This window comes from Microcaecilia unicolor, chromosome 5 (assembly GCF_901765095.1).
Source record: "Microcaecilia unicolor chromosome 5, aMicUni1.1, whole genome shotgun sequence".
NCBI classification, from domain to species: Eukaryota; Metazoa; Chordata; class Amphibia; order Gymnophiona; family Siphonopidae; genus Microcaecilia; species Microcaecilia unicolor.
In genome coordinates this window covers 119,794,774-119,815,055 of record NC_044035.1, presented here as the reverse complement: position 1 = coordinate 119,815,055, position 20,282 = coordinate 119,794,774, and the positions used below count along the sequence as shown (strand labels likewise).

Here is a 20,282-nt window from a genome sequence, read left to right as displayed (position 1 = left end):
ACTGTACTGAGTTAATTTATTACAAAGCTAATTTATAGCTGTAATGTTTTGGTTTCAAAACATTCTTATGTCTAAGCCCTGTGGTTGGATGCAGGCAACAAAGCCAGTGTTCCCAAGCTTAGGGCCCTGTTTATTAAGCTGTGCTACAGGCGCACTAGTGTTTTTAGCATGCACTAATGCTAGAGACACTCATAGGAATATATGGGTGTCTCTAGCATTACCACGTTCTAAAAACGCTAGTGTGCCTTAGTAAACAGCCCATAGGGTGCATTCTTAATGATTCCTCATTCCTGCACGCCACCATAGTTAGGGTCCCACATAATACATAGGTTTTTCCTTCCCTGTCTGCAGAAGGAAAGAAAAAGTAGTTTTCTTTTGCACAAAATTGGATAAAAGAATTCTTAGAACTTTGCTTTACAATGTAAAGCCAGGAACTTTCCCATTCCCCAACAGAAAATGGGAAGGTTTTTTTAAATTAAAAGCTGTTTGATTTTATTTAATGTTTTTAGACTGTGTACTTATACTACCATAATCTATGGTGTTTTAGAATCTAATGATTTCTCTGTAATATATTTTGGTACAAATGAGCACATAGGTATATTAAGTAGTCCTTGTCTGCCAACATCAGCTCCATTTTAGTTGTTGTTCCACGTGTTTTAACTTTAATACGCACAAAACGTAAGCAGTGATAAAACGTATTCCATTGATATGACAAGTAAGGAATTTTCTTTTGTGAATAATGAGAAGGAATATACATGCTGCTTAATGGTGACAATTTTGTCCCCTACTTAAAAATTCAAATAGTACATATGTCATGATGTACATTACATATTAAAATGGTTACTGAAATCCCTGAATCTCTTTGCTCATAGAGAGAAGATGGAGAATCAGTTGGAAAAAGAAGCGAGATTTCGGCAATTGATGGCTCACAGTTCTCATGATTCAGCAATAGATACGGATTCTCTTGAATGGGAAACTGAAGTAGTGGAGTTTGAAAAAGACAGAGTAAGGAAGTTTATAGTGTTGATGGCTGCTTAAAGTCAATATAAGGAAATATGTTTTGCATGGAAAGTGTAGCTGGGACAGTGATGGAATTCAAAAATGCCTGGGATAAACATGGAGGATCATAAAGTGGCAAGAGGATGGAATCTAACTATACAGCATTTTCACCGAAAGCAAAGTTAAATTTCTACTTGGGCTTCATAAAAGTCATAGATCGTGGGGAGAGTAACCTGCATAGAGCAGCACTTATAATTCTAAACAAAAGCATGGAGAGGGTGTTACCTACATAGAGCAGCAGTTATAATACTAGTCACTTAACTAAACAGACCTGGATGGACCATTCTGGTCGTTATCTGCCATTATTATATCTGCCACTCTGGAGTGGAGGAGTAGCCTAGTGGTTAGTGCAGTGGCCTTTATCCTGGGGAACTGAGTTCGATTCCCTCTGCAGCTCCTTGTGACTCTGGGCAAGTCACTTAACCCTCCATTGCCCCTGGTACAAAATAAGTACCTGAATATATATACAAACCGCTTTGAATGTAGTTGCAAAAACCTCTGAAAGGCGGTATATCAAGTCCCATTTCCCTTCCCTTCCCATATTTACTGTGTTAACTGTATTTTTGTTTTGCATGCTTGTTCAGTTGCCTAGGCTAAAAGAAAATATCCATCTATTAACTTACTAAAATCAAAATCACATAGCTATGTATGGTAGGCTAGAGGAGGGCAGAACCCTTGATTTCTTTCACTTATTTATTTTTTTTTTAGATGGTTAATTTGATTATGATGTAAAAGGGGAAAGAGACGTCTGACTTGCAATTCAACAGTCACTTTCATCTCTTTTTAATAGTTACAACTCAATTTGCCCTACTTCTGCCTGCTTAGTTTCAAGTGTAACAGGATATTGGTTATGATCATAATATAATCATTTCCTCAAAGAGGAAGGGTAGCAGGTTGCCAGCCCCTTTCTTCCCAGTATTGTACAGATTCATGATCTTAGACAAAAGACAAAACAGTAAACACCCTCAGCTTATGAGTCAAGCTATACTTTTTTACCCTGTTTTTCTACCAGTTTTTGAAGGGAAAGTGTCCATGATGACTTGCACCTGGCTTTTGTGTAGGAAAAATTCAGCTTTAAAAGTATGCACATAGATTTGAAGATCATCTTCACATGTTGTTTCTTCCCCCAAAACCTAAATACAATTCCAGGAAGAACACTTCTCAATGTAGCAAAAATTTACATAGTAGAACAATGCATGATCAGTTTAGCCATATTGAGATTGTGCGGTTTTCAGTCAAATAATGTGGAGGTAAAATGCTCTTTGTCCATATAACGTTGTGAGCAGTGTTTCAACTTGATTTCAATATAGCCTGCTAGGTTTGCAAGACTTGGTTCCACTCAGATTATAAATGTGAGAAAGCTCTGTACTTCAGTTGTACACAATAAACTCTTAATTTTTATGCTGTCAGGATGATATGGATTTGAAAGCACTTGGGTTTGATGTGGGAGAAGGTGTGAGCGAACCATACCTTCCTGGAGACACTGGAATATTTGTTACAAAAGTGGACAAAGGAAGTATTGCAGATGGTCGATTAAGGTACTGTGGCAATCTCATCATTAACTACAGATTGTATATCTGTATTTATTTTAAAATTGATTTATACATATTGAAAGCTTATTTTACAAGCAGCTAATGATCTGTTGTGTATGAGTAGCAGCTTATAACCACACTTATTTATAAGAGTACTTCCACATAGGGCATGATCTTTAAATTAAGTACTTATTTGTGTGTGCTAATAGAGCAACTTCTATAGTTCAATAAATTATTAATATATGGGCACTAATGGCCTCTAGCACCTGTGTTTGCTTCTGAGCATCAAGGCATAACTGCTTAATTTTTTAAAATGAGGAACAGTATATGAAATTTGCAAAATGAATATTGATTTAATTTTGTTAGTTTGTACTTCACAGTTGTTCTGAAGGTGAGGATCCAAGTACATCCAGCCTAGCGCCTATTTTTATGATTTTAGGTTGTCTTTCAAAAATATTGGAGGTAGGGGGAGAAAAGAGGCTTCATCCTACAAAAATCTTCTGGCTAGTGGTTTGGTGGTTTTCTCCTTTTCTTGGTGAAAAGCAACACTTGGCTAGGGATTTTGTTCTGTTCTGCTACACGTTTTCTTCTACCTCTGCCAAAAATTGAGTTATAATTAGTAGGGCTTCTTATTTTAGGTTTTAACTGATAAATGCTGATTTAAAAAGAAATGGACAAAGTAGGTGTTTATTGGATAACTGCTGGGGAAAAAAATCACTTTCCCTGTTTCTTTTTTTTACCCCTCTTCTGGTATGTCTTGTATCCTGCACTTGACTTTTTGTGTCTTTCTGCACAGGTATCTCCCAATTATTTGATTCCATTGAAAAATTACTGAACAATATTATTTGTGACACATAAATACAGGTCTTTGTACCCTCAAAGAATATATACCATAATTAGCGTGAAAATGAACACTTAAATTTACAATTCAGGAATACAAAAGAATAGAAGTCTTGGCTATCAACTGTAGAATCCTAAATTGATAAAATTGGTTGATTTTCTTGGCATTGTTTGTACAGTTCTCTCAATTGGATTACTAATAGTCTACCCATCTCTACCAAATGCATCATTACAGAACAAATACTACTTGCAGCCAGAGACGCCATAGTGTTACGGTAGAACATGAGCCTTGAACTTGAGATATAGATGTGTCAAATACTAATGGTTGCTACTATAGAAAAATACACTTGTCTTCCCAAGAAGACAGAGATTCTTATGGCAGATAACATTTCTTTCCATATAACCCCCTTTATGATGATGGATTATCTGTATTTCCTCATCTCTTCTGTTTTTGTTTTTTTAAAGGCTTCTGCGTACTCAAAAGAATTGATGTCATGTTTTTACTGTCTACAGCAGCCTATTACTCTGTTAGTTTTACTCCTTGAGTGTGGCATTTTTAATAAATAGTTTACAGATTAAATTATTCTTGTGAAAATTGTTGCAAAATATTTGTGATGTAAAAGTTTATTTCAGTGGGCCTGAGTAGCATAACTGACAGAGTAATAAGAATGTTTTGCCATAGGCCAGTGACAATGATAAATTCTCAACCTGCCATTCTAGACCACACTCTCCCTGTGTGCATTTCTTTCATTTCATGTTAGTTTCTATGTACATATTTACTTAGGGCCTCTTTTACTAACGCGCTAGCATTTTTAGCATGCTCTATTTAGGGCGCGCTAAATATTGACGATGTCCATACATCTCTAACGTTTAGCGTGCCCTAAATATTAGCGCATGCTAAAAACACTAGCGTGCCTTAAGAGTCCCACATTTATTTGGATTTAGCTCACACCCTTTTCAGTGTTAGCCCAAGGTGAGTTACATTCAGCTATACCAGATATTTCATTGTCCCTGGAGGGCTTACTATGTTTATACCTGAGTCATTGGAGGCTTCCCTGGTTGCCAGCCTGGTACTTTAATCATTGAGCTACACCCCCACTCCCGACCCCCCTCCTTTCATACCTTTCACTTAAGAAATGGCTTGGTTGTAATCCAAGTTTACAACACTTAAAGAGATCATATATTTATATATTTTTCACGTCCATACCAGACCAGTCCAAACCAATGGGTTATGTCCATCTACCAGCGGATAGAGAGAAAAAAAATAGTTTCAAGTGATTTACCACATAAGGGTATTGTGCAGCCTAAAATGTTTAGTATATTTCTCTCTCTCCAATTGGATGGTGGACGATTTGTGCACCTCCTTTTTGGTGTTTATCTGGTAGCTCTTGCACTAGTTTGTGTCGGTGAAGAGGGGGTTAATGCTGGCTGAATTTGCTCATTTATCCTCGGATATTCCCAACTAAGCTATGATGATACCTGATGATGCCAGGTCCCTCATCCCCCAGATAGGGTGACACTCGGTGGTGCTGGATCCCTCCCATCCCCCACCAGTTACACTCCTTCCCTGTGGTTTCCTCATAAGGAGTACTATGAAGCGACAAAGGAACAAGAAAGAAAAAGTATCTGATTTCATTGTCTCCTGACTGGAATCCCTTCAGCTAGCCAGTATGTGATTTCCACTTATTTATTTTTCTCTTACTGCTCTCTTTGGAGTTCAGGTAAGTGTCATTCTATTTTATTAGCCATTTTTAAAATAGGAAATGGGCTTGCAGTTTTATTTTGGTGAATGGCTTCTCACTGTTGCTGCAGTGGCTTCTAAAGTACAGTTGGAGGGAACTCTACACGCTGAGCCCTTTGTGGCCTATTTGCTCCATGTGGTTTGGCTCCTTGCTCGCTTTTCTGAGGAGAGCCTCTACCATTTTGCCCAGCACCTACGTTAGGCTCACCGGTCTATAATTTCCCGGATCATCTGTGGAACCTTTTTTAAAAATCAGTGTCATATTGGCTACCCTCCAATCGTCCGGTACCAGGCTTGATTTTAAAGATAAATTACATATTATTAACAGTAGTCCTGCAAGTTCATTTTTCAATTCTGTTAGTACTCTGGGATGAATACCATCTGGTCCAGGCGATTTGCTACTCTTCAATTTGTCAAATTGCACCATTACATCTTCCAGGTTTATAGAGGTTTCATTCAGTTTCTCTGAATTTGTCAGCTTTGAATACCATTTCTTGCACTGGTATCTCTCCCAAATCTTCCTCTGTGAAGACTGAAGCAAAGAATTCAGTTAATCTCTCCACTATGGCTTTGTCTTCCCTGATTGCCACTTTTACCCCTCAGTCATCTGGCAGTCTAACTGATTATTTTGCCGGCTTTTTGCTTTTAATAAACCTAAAAATATTTTTACTATGTGTTTTTGCCTACAACGCAATTTTTTTTTTCAAAGTCCCTCTTTGCCTTCCTTATCAGTGCTTTGCATTTGACTTGCCATTATTTTCAGTTGGATCCTTCTTCCATTTTCTGATAGATTTTCTTTTTGCTCTTATAGCTTCCTTCACCTCCCTTTTAACCCTGCCAGCTGTTGTTTGGCCTTCCTTCCTCCTCCAGACATTGCTTGTTTGCATCCTGCTTGGTGGTTTCTTTTTCTGTATCTTATTATCCTGAGTCACATGACAGTTGCTTGAAGCTGTTTGGCTCCTCCTTTACATTTTCTATGGTGCACTTTTGTGGCACCATCTGTCATCCGTTCCTGTGGGACACATAGGTGATGATTTTCATCAATCTCTGGTGGATCATATACCCTTTTGGGCTACATTTAGATCCCTTCCGTGTTCCCCTCAATTGGGTCCTTCTCTCATGGTCATGAGTTAGACATGATCAAGTAATTCGTTCCTTAGCATAGTCTAAGTGGTGGCTTCCTTACAGGACCTCCGGATCGCCATTCACAGTCATGGTTTGAGAGTACTTGCTTCAGTATGGGTGGTCTTGGTTTACATCATGGGGTCAGCTGCGGTGCATTTATCTCCAACATCCACAGTGTGCTGTAGGCCATAGTTCCTGTGCAGCAGGCACAGAAAGGACTTAAGCTATACCATTGTCAGGGTAGCTTTTACTACAACAGTCACACTAATCAGATGTAGCAACCTCAAGACTGTCTGCTTGTGCAGCAGCCACAGGGTTTGCTTCAGCTGCAGCAGTCTTAGTTGCAGACTCAGGGCAACAGTTACTTACTTCACATACAAGGAACTACTGTTTGCTGTTGGTTCGCCTCTTGGGAATTCTTTCTGTATCGGCCGTACACATCCAGTAGCCTCGCTTCCCTCTTGGGAATCACTTGCAGCTGCTTGTTTCATCTTGGTGACTACTGTTATGGTCTGCCACTCTTTGCAACATTTGTTTTGGTAGCTCTGACTATACCACTCTCTTCTGAGGTACTAGCTCCAGTTTTTATTCTTTCCTCGATCTACTGTCCTTGCTTTCTCTGTCTACAGCTTTTTTATGGTGGTGACCTGAAGGTCAAGCTTAGCTTCATTTCTGTATGGAGCGCGCAGCTGTTTCTCACGCTGGCTTTCATATTTCCCTCCTTTCCCAGGTAGCCTGGCAATTCTGTGGTCCGGGCTTCCCCAGCTACTGCTTAGGCTCCAATGTTTGATCACTTGTCTTCCAGGTTACTAAGCCTGCCTGTTGCTTAGTCCTCTTAATTGGCAGGTTAGTTGTAACTGCCGTGTTCTGCATATCTCTGTTTCTGTGAAGTGAGGTGTTAACAGTTAAGGTTGTATGTTTGTAGGTCCACATGCTGGGACATATCATGTTATTTGAAACCTGCTGGGTTCTTTTCCTCTTATTCTGTCTCTTATATTTTTTTGTAACTTGTAAGCCCCCAAGATAAATTGATCTATCTATCTAGACTAGACTGTTCTTCGTCTAAGAGTACTCTCTTTTTATTAGCCAGTTAATGATTTTACCAGGGCTTATTCAGTGCCTCTAGCATTTCATTAAGCACTGCAGCATTCCCTTCACCAATTTGTTGGCTATGGGTTATTTCTGGTGGCAGTCCCCTTAAATGGCCTCTCTTTAATGCTGTTGTGTCTAACTTACTCTGTAATGGTTAGGACATGGCAGAGTGTGGAGCTAAATTTAGTTTCTAATATTTAGTCCCACCTTTTTTGTGGACACTGCTTTGCTACATTCCATTGGTCTGGACTTGTCTAATATGGATGCGAAGGAAGGAAACATTTTCTTACATAATAATCTGCTTTCTGCTAGACCAGTCCAGACACCCTGCCTTCCTGGCTTCTCTTATTCTGTATTTTATTCACAGTCTTCTGCTTTTTTTCCTCACTACGGTTGTCGCACATCTCCTGACTGAGAGAAATAACTGTATGCCAGTTGAGTTTAAGCCTCACTGTTTGTTCAAGCTGGAGCCTGCTTGGTGCATTGGCAGTCAACTTTGTTGCATTTTCTATTATGTTTTATGAGCACCATAGCTTGGCTATTCGAAATACTGAACGTACTAGGCCGCACAATACCTTTTATAGGGCAAATAACTTGGAACAATTTTTTCTCTGTCTCCATCTGCTGGTAGACAGACATAACTCATTGGTCTAGACTGGTCTGGTAGGACTAAACGAAAGAAAATTATGAGGTAAGACATAATTTTTCCATTTTTTGGTGAGCATAGATATGATATGAGAAAACCCTTGGGGGTTTTTTGTTTCCTGCATAGGAAGAAGATTCCTTTAAAATGAATACTGATACATTCCTATGAAGAATTAAAGGAAAGAAAGTCAAAAATTAAGGGTCTTAGGTATTGTAGAATGTTTAATTTTAAGAAGTGACTTTATGCTCCGTATTGAATACATTTAAAGCTTATAGGGAATCAGATTGTACTATTTCCTCTCTTTCTAAATCTAGAATCAAGTCTTGCCATGTATATAGCCTGGGTTTCACAAACTCTTTCTAACTTTCCTTAGAGTGAATGATTGGTTACTGAAGATAAATGATGTGGATCTCATTAATAAGGACAAAAAGCAGGTTATTAAAGCAGTACTGAATGGAGGTGGCGTTATTAACATGGTGGTCCGAAGGAGGAAGTCCCTAGGAGGGAAAGTGATAACACCTCTGCATATCAGTCTTGCTGGGCACAAAGGTAATGCAAGAATGACTGAAGTTAATACACAGAAATACCAAAAGCCATCTTGGAGCCATTGCTGAAGTTTTCTGTTTGAATTTTATATTTATAACCCCTTTTCCAAAGCATTTACAAACACATTCATTTTAATAGATATCTACTAATAGGTGTATGTACCTCTATATAAATGTAAATGCCAGGTCTATAGATGCTTAGTTTTACGAGAAAACCAGCAGTTCACCTATATTATAATTTGGTTACTGATAGTGTATAGCACCTAGTGGAATGAATTTTCAGAGCTTTCTAGTAAAGACGTCTTCCCAACATGTGTGAGACTTCTAAAGTACATGACCATATTAAACAGGTTCTGATTGCTTTACATTGATTACCATTAGAGTGGCGGGCCAGGTTTAAGACATTAGTTGTGTCCATCAACCAGCAGGACACAACTGAAAACTGAGCGGAGACATATCTCTTCTTATCCAGTCTAGCTGCTCAGTTTTTTCTATGTCTAGTAGGTGGATGGACATGCTTTTCAGCCTCTGGTTCTGAGTGATTTCTCCAGGGCTAGTTAGTCAACTGGTCCCCAGTTGAGCTTAGCGGGTGACTTAAGTCTGCAGAGTCATATCTGGAGGTCTTCAGATCCCTGTCTCTGTTCCCCTGTGAATTTACTTCTTCCCTCACTTCACCTGTTCTCTGTTTCCTGTGGAGCTCTCCTTTTCAGCACAACAACCTAAAAAAAAGAAGGAATGAGGTTACTGGAGAGCATGGGACAGAGTATCAATCCTGATTCTTTCATCTGGGGTAAAACTTGAGGAGATTGTGAGCATGGGGGAGCAGCCAGCAGTGGTAAATCCGACTAAAGTTTGACACAGAACCGCATGGAGGGCAGCATGTTCAACTTGGTGCGGGGAGGAATCCTGACTCACTGCTTGGGACACATTGTGCCATACGGTTGACTGGGTGAATGGCAGCTCCCACGGTGGCAGTTGTTTCTACTGTGGGACCTGTTGGTTGGCGTTGGGCATTTCAGTGCGTGCAAGCTGGGAATCCTGCAGGATGCAGTGGAAAGAGCTTGGTTGAGAAGAAAAGGTTATTCTGATTCGGTCATTGCTATCTTGCTTCAGGCTTGGAAACACTCTCCATCCATGGTGTATATGAGAGTGTGAAGGACATTTGAGGGCTAGTGTTGCAAGTGTGGGCTTTCTCCCTTCTCTGCTCAGATTACACACATCCTAGTGTTTCTTCAGGCAGGCCTTCAGAAAGGATTGATGTTGTGTTCTCTAAAAGTTCAAGTTGGGGTTTTGACCTGTTTCAGGGGCTGACTACATAAGACATCGCTTGTAGCTCACCCGGATATCGTTTGATTCTTGTAGAGAGTGGGTGGATTGCGGTCTCCCTTTTGTATGCCGTGACCAGAGTGGAACTTTAATTTAGTCCTCTGGGCTCTTCAGAAGCCTCCTTGAAAGATCTTATTCTAAAGACAGTGTTCTTGGTGGCTGTTGTTTCAGCACATAGGGTTTCAAAACTTCAGACTCTCTTGTTTGGACCCCTTCCTTTGTTTTTTAGAGGCAGGGGTCTCCCTGTGCATGGTTCCTTCCTTTCTTCTGAAAGTGATATCGGCATTTCATCTCAACCAATCTGTGGAGCTTCCATCCTTTCACAGAGAGTACAAAGAGGCTTGGTATTCTTCCCTGAAGCTTCTTGTCATGAGATATCTGAAAGTCACAAATGAGTTTCACAAATCAGACAAGACTGTTGGTGCTTTTTGGTAAACAGAGGCTTGGCCTCATTGCTTGATGGCTAAAGGAGACTATCGTGTCAGCTTATTTGCTTGCAGAGAAGGAGGCTCATTCTACGAAGTGTACAACCATATCCTCGGTGGAGACTACCTTACTGTCTCTGGTGGATATTTGCATGGAGGTGATGTGGTCGACGCTGCATATCTTTGCCAAACACTACAGAGTGGACATTGCTGCAAACTCGGAAGTCAGTTTTGGGGCTTCAGTCCTCAGAGCGGTGGAGCTAGGATCCCACGCACTCAAGGGATTGCTTTTGAACATCCCACAGGTTTTTGTAATAGTGTGAAGCTTTGTAATTGAAGGAGAAATTAGGTCTTGCCTAATTTCTCCTTCCATTACATAACTTCAGAGGCCTGACTGAGGATTCTGAGATATTTAGTCAGTGCGAAGTAATGGATCAAATAAGGACTATCACCTTGCATGGTGTTTCCTGCATATCTCTTGTTCTCTGAGATAAGAGAGGTCCACGCATTTGTTCATCTGGTTAGTGTTAGGTTAGGGAGTTGTTTAAAGTTGTTGTTTATTGTGAGTTTCTCATTACTGCTTGTCTACATAAACTACTAAGGAGCTGGACTGGATGTCAAGAGAGAGATGTCTCAGCTCAGTTTCAGTTTTCTATCGTCACCTGCTGGTTGACGGACACAACTATCCCACAAGTTCTGGAATAGTGGGAAGGACTAATGGAAAGAAAATGATCAGGTAAGACCTAATTTCTCCAAACTGTCTGTGCACCTTGAGTTGAAATGTACACTAAAGTTTTATTTGCCAGTTAGAATCTTATGACTTCAAAATAAAGCCTTATTTTTTTAGGGTGGGAGTGGGGTCCATTGTTAAAAATGGCACTTAAATTAATGGCTCACATTAGAACCTTTTTTGTTTTTGAGATTCAAGTTATGCAGTTGCTTGGAAAAGGATTTTAAACTTTGCAGCATTTGTTTGATTTTAGGAGAAAGATGAAAACATTCTTCTTTAAGAAAGCTTACATATAGTTTTAATGTAATTTTAAACTACTGTTAATGTTGTTTTATTGTGTCTGTCCTCTAAGTACATTTGATTGTAATTAACTAAGAACATTGGAGTGCCAGAATATTTGTGTTTAAATAAATTCCTGCAGCTTTGCAGATGTTTTTCTATTTTTTCCACTGACCCAGTTGATTGTTATACAGGCGTTTTAGTTGTGTCAATGATATTAGGCTATTAATTTAGCAGTTATGCTTAGAACAAGAGGTGCTGTGCAGCTATCATGATCTCTGATGCTAAATGCTCCCTTTGCTGCCAGACTCACTCGACCTCCCTCAACATCTCAAAGCAGTGTTCTGGGCTATGCATATTCTGTCGGGTCTGGTGCCCCCAGCAGTGATGTCATCATACTAATTCAGGGGTGGTAGTGGGAGGGATTTGCTGCTGGATTGGCTGGCTTGTAGAGGGAGTAAGATGGGTTTTCATTTAAATTGGACGGCACTCTCTACCTCTTCCTGGGCCTGGGTTGGTTAGTATCTTTGCTGCTCCATCAATGTGGTAGGCCAGCAAGTAGCAAGTTGGTGGGTAATTAAAAAATAAAAATAAAAGAAGGAAAAGAGAGTTGTTCAGTGCTCCATTGCTATACAGAGCAACATGGTGAAGGGCTTATTGTGCTTGAAAGATGCTTAGTATGCCCCATGGGTCTCTTGGCCATCCTGCCTCATTGGGCTCAGTATTTCAAGATCTGCAGAAGTGGACGCTGCATATTCATGGTGTGCTGTGGCAATGCAGGAACATGCAAAAGCTGCTGCTGCTGCTCACAATAATTTAGATATCAGAGCCTGAGGTAGAGGGCAGCGGCAAGGAGCTAAGGCTGGAGCATATTCTTTCATGGCTAGTCTGCCTTGTGGGCAGTGTGGGCACTGATGATGTGGGCATGCTCACATTGTTGAGGAGCGGAGCATGCTGCTTGCATTGGTAGAGCTAGATATTGGAAGCTGCTAACCAGCAATCCAGTGTTCCACCTTCTCAAGTCTGGTCCATCGTTAGTGACTAGTACCAATTTATGCAGGTGTTTGGGTGGCATCCTCCATCTGGCTTGAAGGGCAAAATAACTGACAATGTAGTGCAGCACAATGGGAGTGGGGTGGGGAGAAATAACCAGTGTCCTTTGTCCCTAGCATAGTCTAGCCAGTCCAGATGTAGGTCTGGTGACTTCACAACTCTAATGTGGTGTCCACTGAAGTGCTAAGTTCGCTTGGAGCAGCTTGTCACGCAGGTTGCACAGCTCTAAGAACTAGTTGCTTGTGTCTACCTCTTACATGAGCTATCATTGCAGGAAGTCTGGCAAAGCTCTTGTCATCAGGATGCTAGCAGGTGTGAATGCCCTATCAAGGGAGAAGTCTGTCATTCTTTGTATATGTGCATACTCATCTCCTGCATGGGAAAGATCAAGAGTCAGAATATTGTGTTACCTGATTACACTGAATAAACAGAGGCATATGGGCATAAAGAAGGACTGCACAGCACTATAGTCAGTGAGCTAGGATTTTTATTTATTTATTTGCTGCATTTATAATAATGCTAAATAGTAGTAGTAGTAGTAGTACTATTTGCAGGCTCAATGTGTCTTACATTATGCCGCAATGGCGATAGCCATTAACGGAATGAGAATTACAGAGTAATGTTTCAATTATGATACATAAAATGTGCAGGAATTTATTTAAACACACTTATATTCTGGTACTCCAATGTTCTTAATTAATTACAATCAAATTACTCACACTTGGGTTCACTTCTGTTTAGAGCATCAAACCACAGGGTTATACTACCTAACAGCATCTTTACTCTTGTGAAAACTTCTTTAGCGTTTCAGCAGCTGTAGTGGGATTTCTTTTTTTGCATATTTTTAGTTTCATTCTTCTACCACTGTATCCCTAGGGCAATTATTAGTATTTTCAATTTTCTTGTTGGCTCAGAACTGAAAGGAAATATTCCTTTAGAGCGAAATTTTTTGAGACACTCTTATGTATTTACTTTTTGTCTTTAAAAATTTTACATTTTAATCTCTGGGAAAAGATGATTAAGGTAGTTTATTGCAAATGTTGAGAATGGCCGATTTTTCATGTCATGGGTCCATATGCAGTCTGAAAAGAATTACATGTTTGAACTTCTGTTAACTTTTGTAATTTTTTTTTTTTTACATAAAAGGATGGGGTTTGGACTTTTGTATTAAAAATTGTTTGCTCTTAACAGAATTTATTCAAATCTCATAACTTTTTTTTTGTTTCTGGTGACTTTAGTCATATTTTTCCAGGTTTAAACCTGAAATTTGTCACTATTGTATCATATTTTGAAACCAAAACTTCAATAAGTAAACATATTTTACATGATCTGATTTTTATATTTATCTGTGGGAGAGCAAGAGTACTGTTTGATTTGGTTTATTATGTCTTTATTAATATGTCAGAAGTACTGAGTCATCTCTCCCCCCCCCCCCCTTTCAATGTTTACAGATAGTGGAATCAGTCTAGAGAGTGGTGTGTTAGTTTCTACCATAGTGCCTGGAAGTCCAGCTTCTAGAGAAGGGACGCTAACTGTGGGCGACAGAATTATTGCTGTAAGTATGTTCAGAATCTTGCAAAGCTGTGTACTTAAATGTCATACTTCTCTAATACTTTATACGTCTTAACCACTACAAACTGCTAAAGGGAATAATTAGGCAGAGTTCAGCCGAAGACAGGGATTCTTTGTAGACAGTCCTTGGTTGAACCCCTCCTTATTACCCCCTTTAGAGGCTTGTCGTGGTTAAATGAAGACACTTTTGAGTAGCAATACATCATATAGCTAAAGTTCTCTTTAAAATGTTTCCAGATTCCAGTCATCCCTGATATTCAAGTAAGTTGCTGCTCCTCACCTTATTCCCACCTATCTTAGAATCTTCTCAGACATAGCCTTGCTGCCTTGAGTTAAAGCTCCTATTTGTTTTCCATTGTGTCTCCTGTTCAGTTTTGTTCATTTGATATACACCTACATTGCCAAAATAATAAGATGGTTTCCAATAGTCAAAATATACAAACATCCCTCAGTAACTTGTAAGTTCCACGGACTAGGGGTGCTATCTATTTTGTGTGTCTGTACAGCACTATACATATTAATATTTTCCGGACTACGTCAGTTTTTTACAGAAACTTTGAAGGATGCAGCTAATCAGTGACATAGCCAGATGGCCGACTTCAAGTGGGCCTGAGTCCAAAGTGGTGGGCACAGAGATCCTCTCCCCCACCCCATACAAACTCAAAATATTCAGTACCTGAGCTGGCAGGGATCCCTAACTGAAGACCTCCTCTTCCTCAAACAGCCGGCACTTTTCCAAGCAGTTGGTGGTGGCAGTCTTCCCTGATTTTTGCTGTGGCTGGCAGCAGGGGCGTAGCTACATGGGGCCACGGGGGGCATGGGCCCCCCAGATTTGACCCTGGCCCCCCGCCACCGAGCTTTCCAGCCCCCTCTTCCCGCTGCCGCCAACCCTCCCCCGCCGCCCTCATCAGGTACCTGTGCTGGCGGGGGTCCCCAACCCCTGTCATCCGAAGTCCTCTTCAGTGCTGGTCTCTGACTCACACAGAAACAGAATCCTTCCATCCAGATCAGCTGCAGCAACGCACTGACCCGGAGACTGGCGCTGAAGAGGACTTCGGCTGAGCACAGGTACCCGGCGGCGGGGGAGGGTTGGGGGGGGTTGCACGGGGGGGAGGGCTAAAATGTGCCCCCTCACCTCGGGCTCTGGACCCCCCTCCCGCCGAAATCTGGCTGTGCCCCTGGCTGGCAGGTCACACTTGCTCAGTATTTGCACATGCGTGAAAACTGAGTTTGCGCAGAGAGGCTGGTGTCAACAGCTTGAGGATACTGCACTTGTTGCCGCTTGGAAGAACGCTGGTTGTTCAAGGAGATGGAGGTCTTCAACTGGTGGGGTGTGGGGATCCCCTGCCAGTCATAGCAAGAGTCTTGGGTGGGCCCTGGCCCATCTTTGGCTATATCACTGCTACTAATACAAAGGAATGACAGAGCAAGCAATGAATATATTAACTGGAAAAATGAATGATGCAGGTCTAATTATGCTCATTTGTAGTAAATCTAGGCAGAAGATAACATAAATGAACTTATAGTATGACTGGGAATAATTTGCCACTTGAAATTTCTGGACTACTTGAAAGTGACACGCAACCTTGATGGCTTTTCATACAGATGAATTTAGGCAATGCTTAATTAGGCAAATTTATTAAACAATCTCTGAATTTAATAAATATCCATTATCTGAGATAAATTTAATAACTAATATGTTTCATTCAGTTTGTTTTAATATTTATGGCTTAATCTCAACCACATACATTAAAGACTGTCAGTGGCATAGTAAGGGCTGAGGGACAGACCGCCCCAGATGCTGTCTTGGCAGGGGTGCGGCGGTGCCCCAGGCCCCCTCCCCCAAATTGAGTTGCTTGGCTGGTGGGGTCTGCTAACCAGCTAGATGTTGATATTCAGCACTTAACCGGCTATATTCAGCGATTAAAATAATCCGCATGAACAGCAGGCTTATTTTTCACTGCTAAAAAAGCTAACTGGTTAGCACTGAATTTCAGCTTCTCTGGTTAAATTTTTAGCGGTTAAAAAAAACAAAACACAGCCCGGCATTGAATATTCAGGGTTAATGTGTCTTGTAACCAAATTTGATCCCATTAAAAATGTTCTGAGTTTTATCCTCAGACAGCCATTATTGACCCCTTATACATAATTCTTTCCAATAGCTAATGAAGGGAAAGGGAATGGGACTTATAATACCGCCTTTCTGTGGTTTTTCCAACTATATTCAAAGTGGTTTACATATTATATACAGGTACTTATTTGTACCTGGGACAATGGAGGATTAAGTGACTTGCCCAGAGTCACAAGGAGCTGCAGTGGGAATCGAACCCAGTTCCCCAGGATCAGAGTCCGCTGCACTAACCACTAGGCTACTCCTCCACTCCATGAGTTGGAGAGAATTAAGGGGTGTGTTTTTACTAAGGCGTGTTAGTGTTTTTAATGTGCCTTTAAAGTTAAGATGTATTAAACACTAACACGCCAATACATTACTATGGGAGCATTAGCGTTTAACTTGCATCAACCATTAACGTGCGTTAAAAACGCTAACGCACCTATAGCGCGCCTTAGTAAACATACACCTAAAGGTTTTACAATGAATTTGATACCAGTGCTTGAATGACTGAAACATTCCATTTTTTTTTTAAATTATGTTATCCATTTATCATCCTTAGGGGTTCACTACTACTACTACTACTAACTAGCATTTCTAAAGCGCTACTAGGGTTACGCAGCGCTGTACAATTTAGACATAGAAGGACGGTCCCTGCTCAAAGAGCTTACAATCTAAAAGACAAGAGAACAATCTAAAGACAAGTGAACAATCTAGAGGACGAGTGAACAGTTAATCTGATAGAGTGGATAGATAGGGGCATTCTGTCTATCTAGAGCGGTTAGGCGCCGAAGGCTTAATCTCAACCACATACATTAAAGACTGTCAGTGGCATAGTAAGGGCTGAGGGACAGACCGCCCCAGATGCATAGTGAAGTGATTAGTGATGTCCATTATGTCACATAATACAATGCTATTAATTGTAGCTGCTAAACTTCTACATGTTATTTTGTTCTCCGAGGACAAGCAGGCTGCTTGTTCTCACTGATGGGTGACGTTCACGGCAGCCCCTCCAATCGGAAACTTCACTAACAAAGGCTTTTGCTAGCTCTCGCGCCCATGCGCACCGTGCATGCGCGGCCGTCTTCCCGCCCGAACCGGCTCATGTTCGTCAGTCTTCTTTTGTCCGCGCTAGGGACGGTTGTGTTTTGCCGCCGTTTCGCACCCCTGAAGTTGACCCTCACGCGTCTTCGCAATTTCGCTAAAAAAAAAAAAAAGAGACCTTGGTCTTTGTCCCTTCCCGTGTGTCCAGTTTGTTTCCCCGACGTAAGTTTCCTTTCGTTTTCGGGGTAGGCCTTTTTTGTGGCCTCGGTACGGGTTTTTTCTCTCTCCCTTATTTTGGTGCCCTTCGTCACCATCGCGAATTTTGATTTCGCCGGCGTGATTTTTCCGCCCATGTCATCGAAGTCTCCCAGCGGCTTCAAGAAGTGCACCCAGTGCGCCCGGGTAATCTCGCTCACTGATAGGCACGCGTCGTGTCTTCAGTGTCTGGGGGCTGGGCACCGTCCGCAGGCCTGCAGTCTTTGTGCTCTTTTACAGAAGAGGACTCAGGTAGCGAGATTGGCCCAGTGGAACGTGTTGTTCTCGGGCTCTTCGTCGACAACAGCACCGGAGGCATCGAGTGCATCGACGTCGACAGCATCAAAGTCTTCGACCTCGGCATCGACTGCATTGAGGTCCGACCCTCTGCATCGTCGGTACCGAGACATCGGAAGGCTGCGTCGGCGTCGGTGGTACCGGGACCTCCGCTCTTGCTGATGTCATCGGACGGTGGTGCTTCGACTGGAGTGCAGGTGAGGGCTGTCCATTCCCCTGCTGGTGGCGGTGAGCCTTCGGGTGGGTCTCCTCCTACCCTGAGGGCTCCTGCGGTACAGCCCCCCCCGAGACCGGCCTTCTTCGGCCTCGGCCCCGAGGAAGAGACGGTTGGATTCTATGTCCTCCTCGTCGGTACCGGGAAGCTCCGGTGACATGCTTCGTTTGAAGAAATCAAAGAAGCATCGACACCGGTCTCCTTCCCGCATCGGTACCGAGAGCTCTGGGTCGCCGAGGCAGTAGGCATCGGCACCGGGAGGATCGCTCACCCTCTGTTCAGGAGGTGTCGATGCGCTCCACCTTGGACAGCCCGGAATAGCCTCCACGCCCGGAACAGATTCTGATCGGCTTCCATGTCTTTCTCCACAGCCGCTCTGCACGAGAGTCTCCGGGCCGTTCTCCCGGAGATCCTAGGAGAGCTGTTGCGCCCTTCCCCTCCAGTACCGGGGGTGCCTGCGCCACCGGTACCGTCGAGCGAGGCGCCGGCTGGCCCTTTGCCCGGGGTGAGGTCTCCGGCATCAGTACCGCTTGCTGTGCCGGCTGCGGCCGCCTCCCAGGAAGACTCCCCGACGACATCGGTGGAGGGAGCTTCGCCATTGCTGGCGAGGGAGTCTACCTCTCGATGCTCCCACCGTGGCCGTGTTTCCACGGAGTCGAGTCGGGCACGGCTTCAGACACAGGTTCATGAACTTGTGTCTGATACCGATGGTGAGGCCTCGTGGGAGGAGGAGGAGGACATCAGATATTTCTCTGACGAGGAGTCTGATGGCCTTCCTTCTGATCCCACTCCCTCCCCTGAAAGGCAGCTTTCTCCTCCCGAGAGTCTGTCTTTTGCGGCCTTTGTCTACGGCCATCCCCTTCCCGGTGGTAGTGGAGGATGATCCCAGGGCTGAAATGTTTGAGCTCTTAGACTATCCTTCTCTACCTAAGGAAGCGTCCACAGTACCCATGCATCATGTCCTAAAAAAGACATTGCTGGCGAACTGGACCAAGCCTCTAACTAATCCCCACATTCCCAAGAATATCGAGTCCCAGTACCGGATCCATGGGGACCCAGAGCTGATGCGCACTCAGTTGCCTCACGACTCTGGTGTGGTGGATCTGGCCCTAAAGAAGGCTAAGAGTTCTAGGGAGCATGCTTCGGCGCCCCCGGGCAAGGACTCTAGAACCTTAGACTCCTTTGGGAGGAAGGCCTACCATTCTTCTATGCTCGTGGCCAAGATTCAGTCCTACCAGCTCTACACGAGCATCCATATGCGGAACAATGTGCGGCAGTTGGCGGGCTTGGTGGACAAGCTCTCTCCTGAGCAAGCCAAGCCGTTTCAGGAGGTGGTCAGGCAGCTGAAGGCGTGCAGAAAATTCCTGGCCAGAGGGGTATATGATACCTTTGATGTTGCGTCCAGGGCCGCTGCTCATGGTGTGGTGATGCGCAGACTCTCATGGCTGCGTGCCTCCGACCTGGAGAATAGGATCCAGCAGCGGATTGCGGACTCCCCTTGCCGAGCGGACAACATTTTTGGAGAGAAGGTCGAACAGGTGGTAGAGCAACTCCACCAGCGGGATACCGCTTTCGACAAGTTCTCCCGCTGGCAGCCTTAAGCATCTACCTCCTCAGGTAGACGTTTTTATGGGGGAAGGAGGGCTGTTCCCTACTCTTCTGGTAAGCATAGGTACAATCCTCCTTCTCGACAGCCTGCGGCCCAGGCTAAGCCCCAGCGCGCTCGCTCTCGTCAGCAGTGTGCGCCTCAGCAAGGCCCCACGGCTCCCTAGCAAAAGCAGGGGACGAGCTTTTGACTGGCTCCAGCAGAGCATAGCCGACATCAACGTGTCCGTGCCGGGCGATCTGCCGGTCGGGGGGAGGTTAAAAGTTTTTCACCAAAGGTGGCCTCTTATAACCTCCGACCGGTGGGTTCTTCAAATAGTCCGGCAAGGATACACCCTCAATTTGGCCTCAAAGCCTCCAAATTGCCCACCGGGAGCTCTGTCCTACAGCTTCCAGCACAAGCAGGTACTTGCAGAGGAACTTTCCGCCCTTCTCAGCGCCAATGCGGTCGAGCCCGTGCCATCCGGGCAAGAAGGGCTGGGATTCTATTCCAGGTACTTCCTTGTGGAAAAGAAAACAGGGGAGATGCGTCCCATCCTAGACCTAAGGGCCCTGAACAAATATCTGGTCAAGGAAAAGTTCAGGATGCTTTCCCTGGGCACCCTTCTTCCCATGATTCAGGAAAACGATTGGCTATGCTCTCTGGACTTGAAGGACGCCTACACGCACATCCCGATATTGCCAACTCACAGGCAGTATCTGCGATTTCAGCTGGGTACACGTCACTTCCAGTACTGTGTGCTACCCTTTGGGCTCGCCTCTGCGCCCAGAGTGTTCACGAAGTGCCTGGCT

At 43.3% G+C, this 20,282-nt stretch overlaps 1 protein-coding gene across 1 annotated transcript in view; it reads left to right on the top strand.

Moving 5' to 3' along the window:
* The window catches only part of DLG5 (discs large MAGUK scaffold protein 5), a 298,386-nt gene that overhangs the window by 162,248 nt on the left and 115,856 nt on the right, over positions 1-20,282 (top strand). Inside the window, 4 exon segments of the mRNA XM_030203236.1 lie at positions 873-1,005; positions 2,470-2,597; positions 8,409-8,584; positions 13,845-13,948. Coding sequence (XP_030059096.1) covers positions 873-1,005; positions 2,470-2,597; positions 8,409-8,584; positions 13,845-13,948 — 541 coding nt within the window.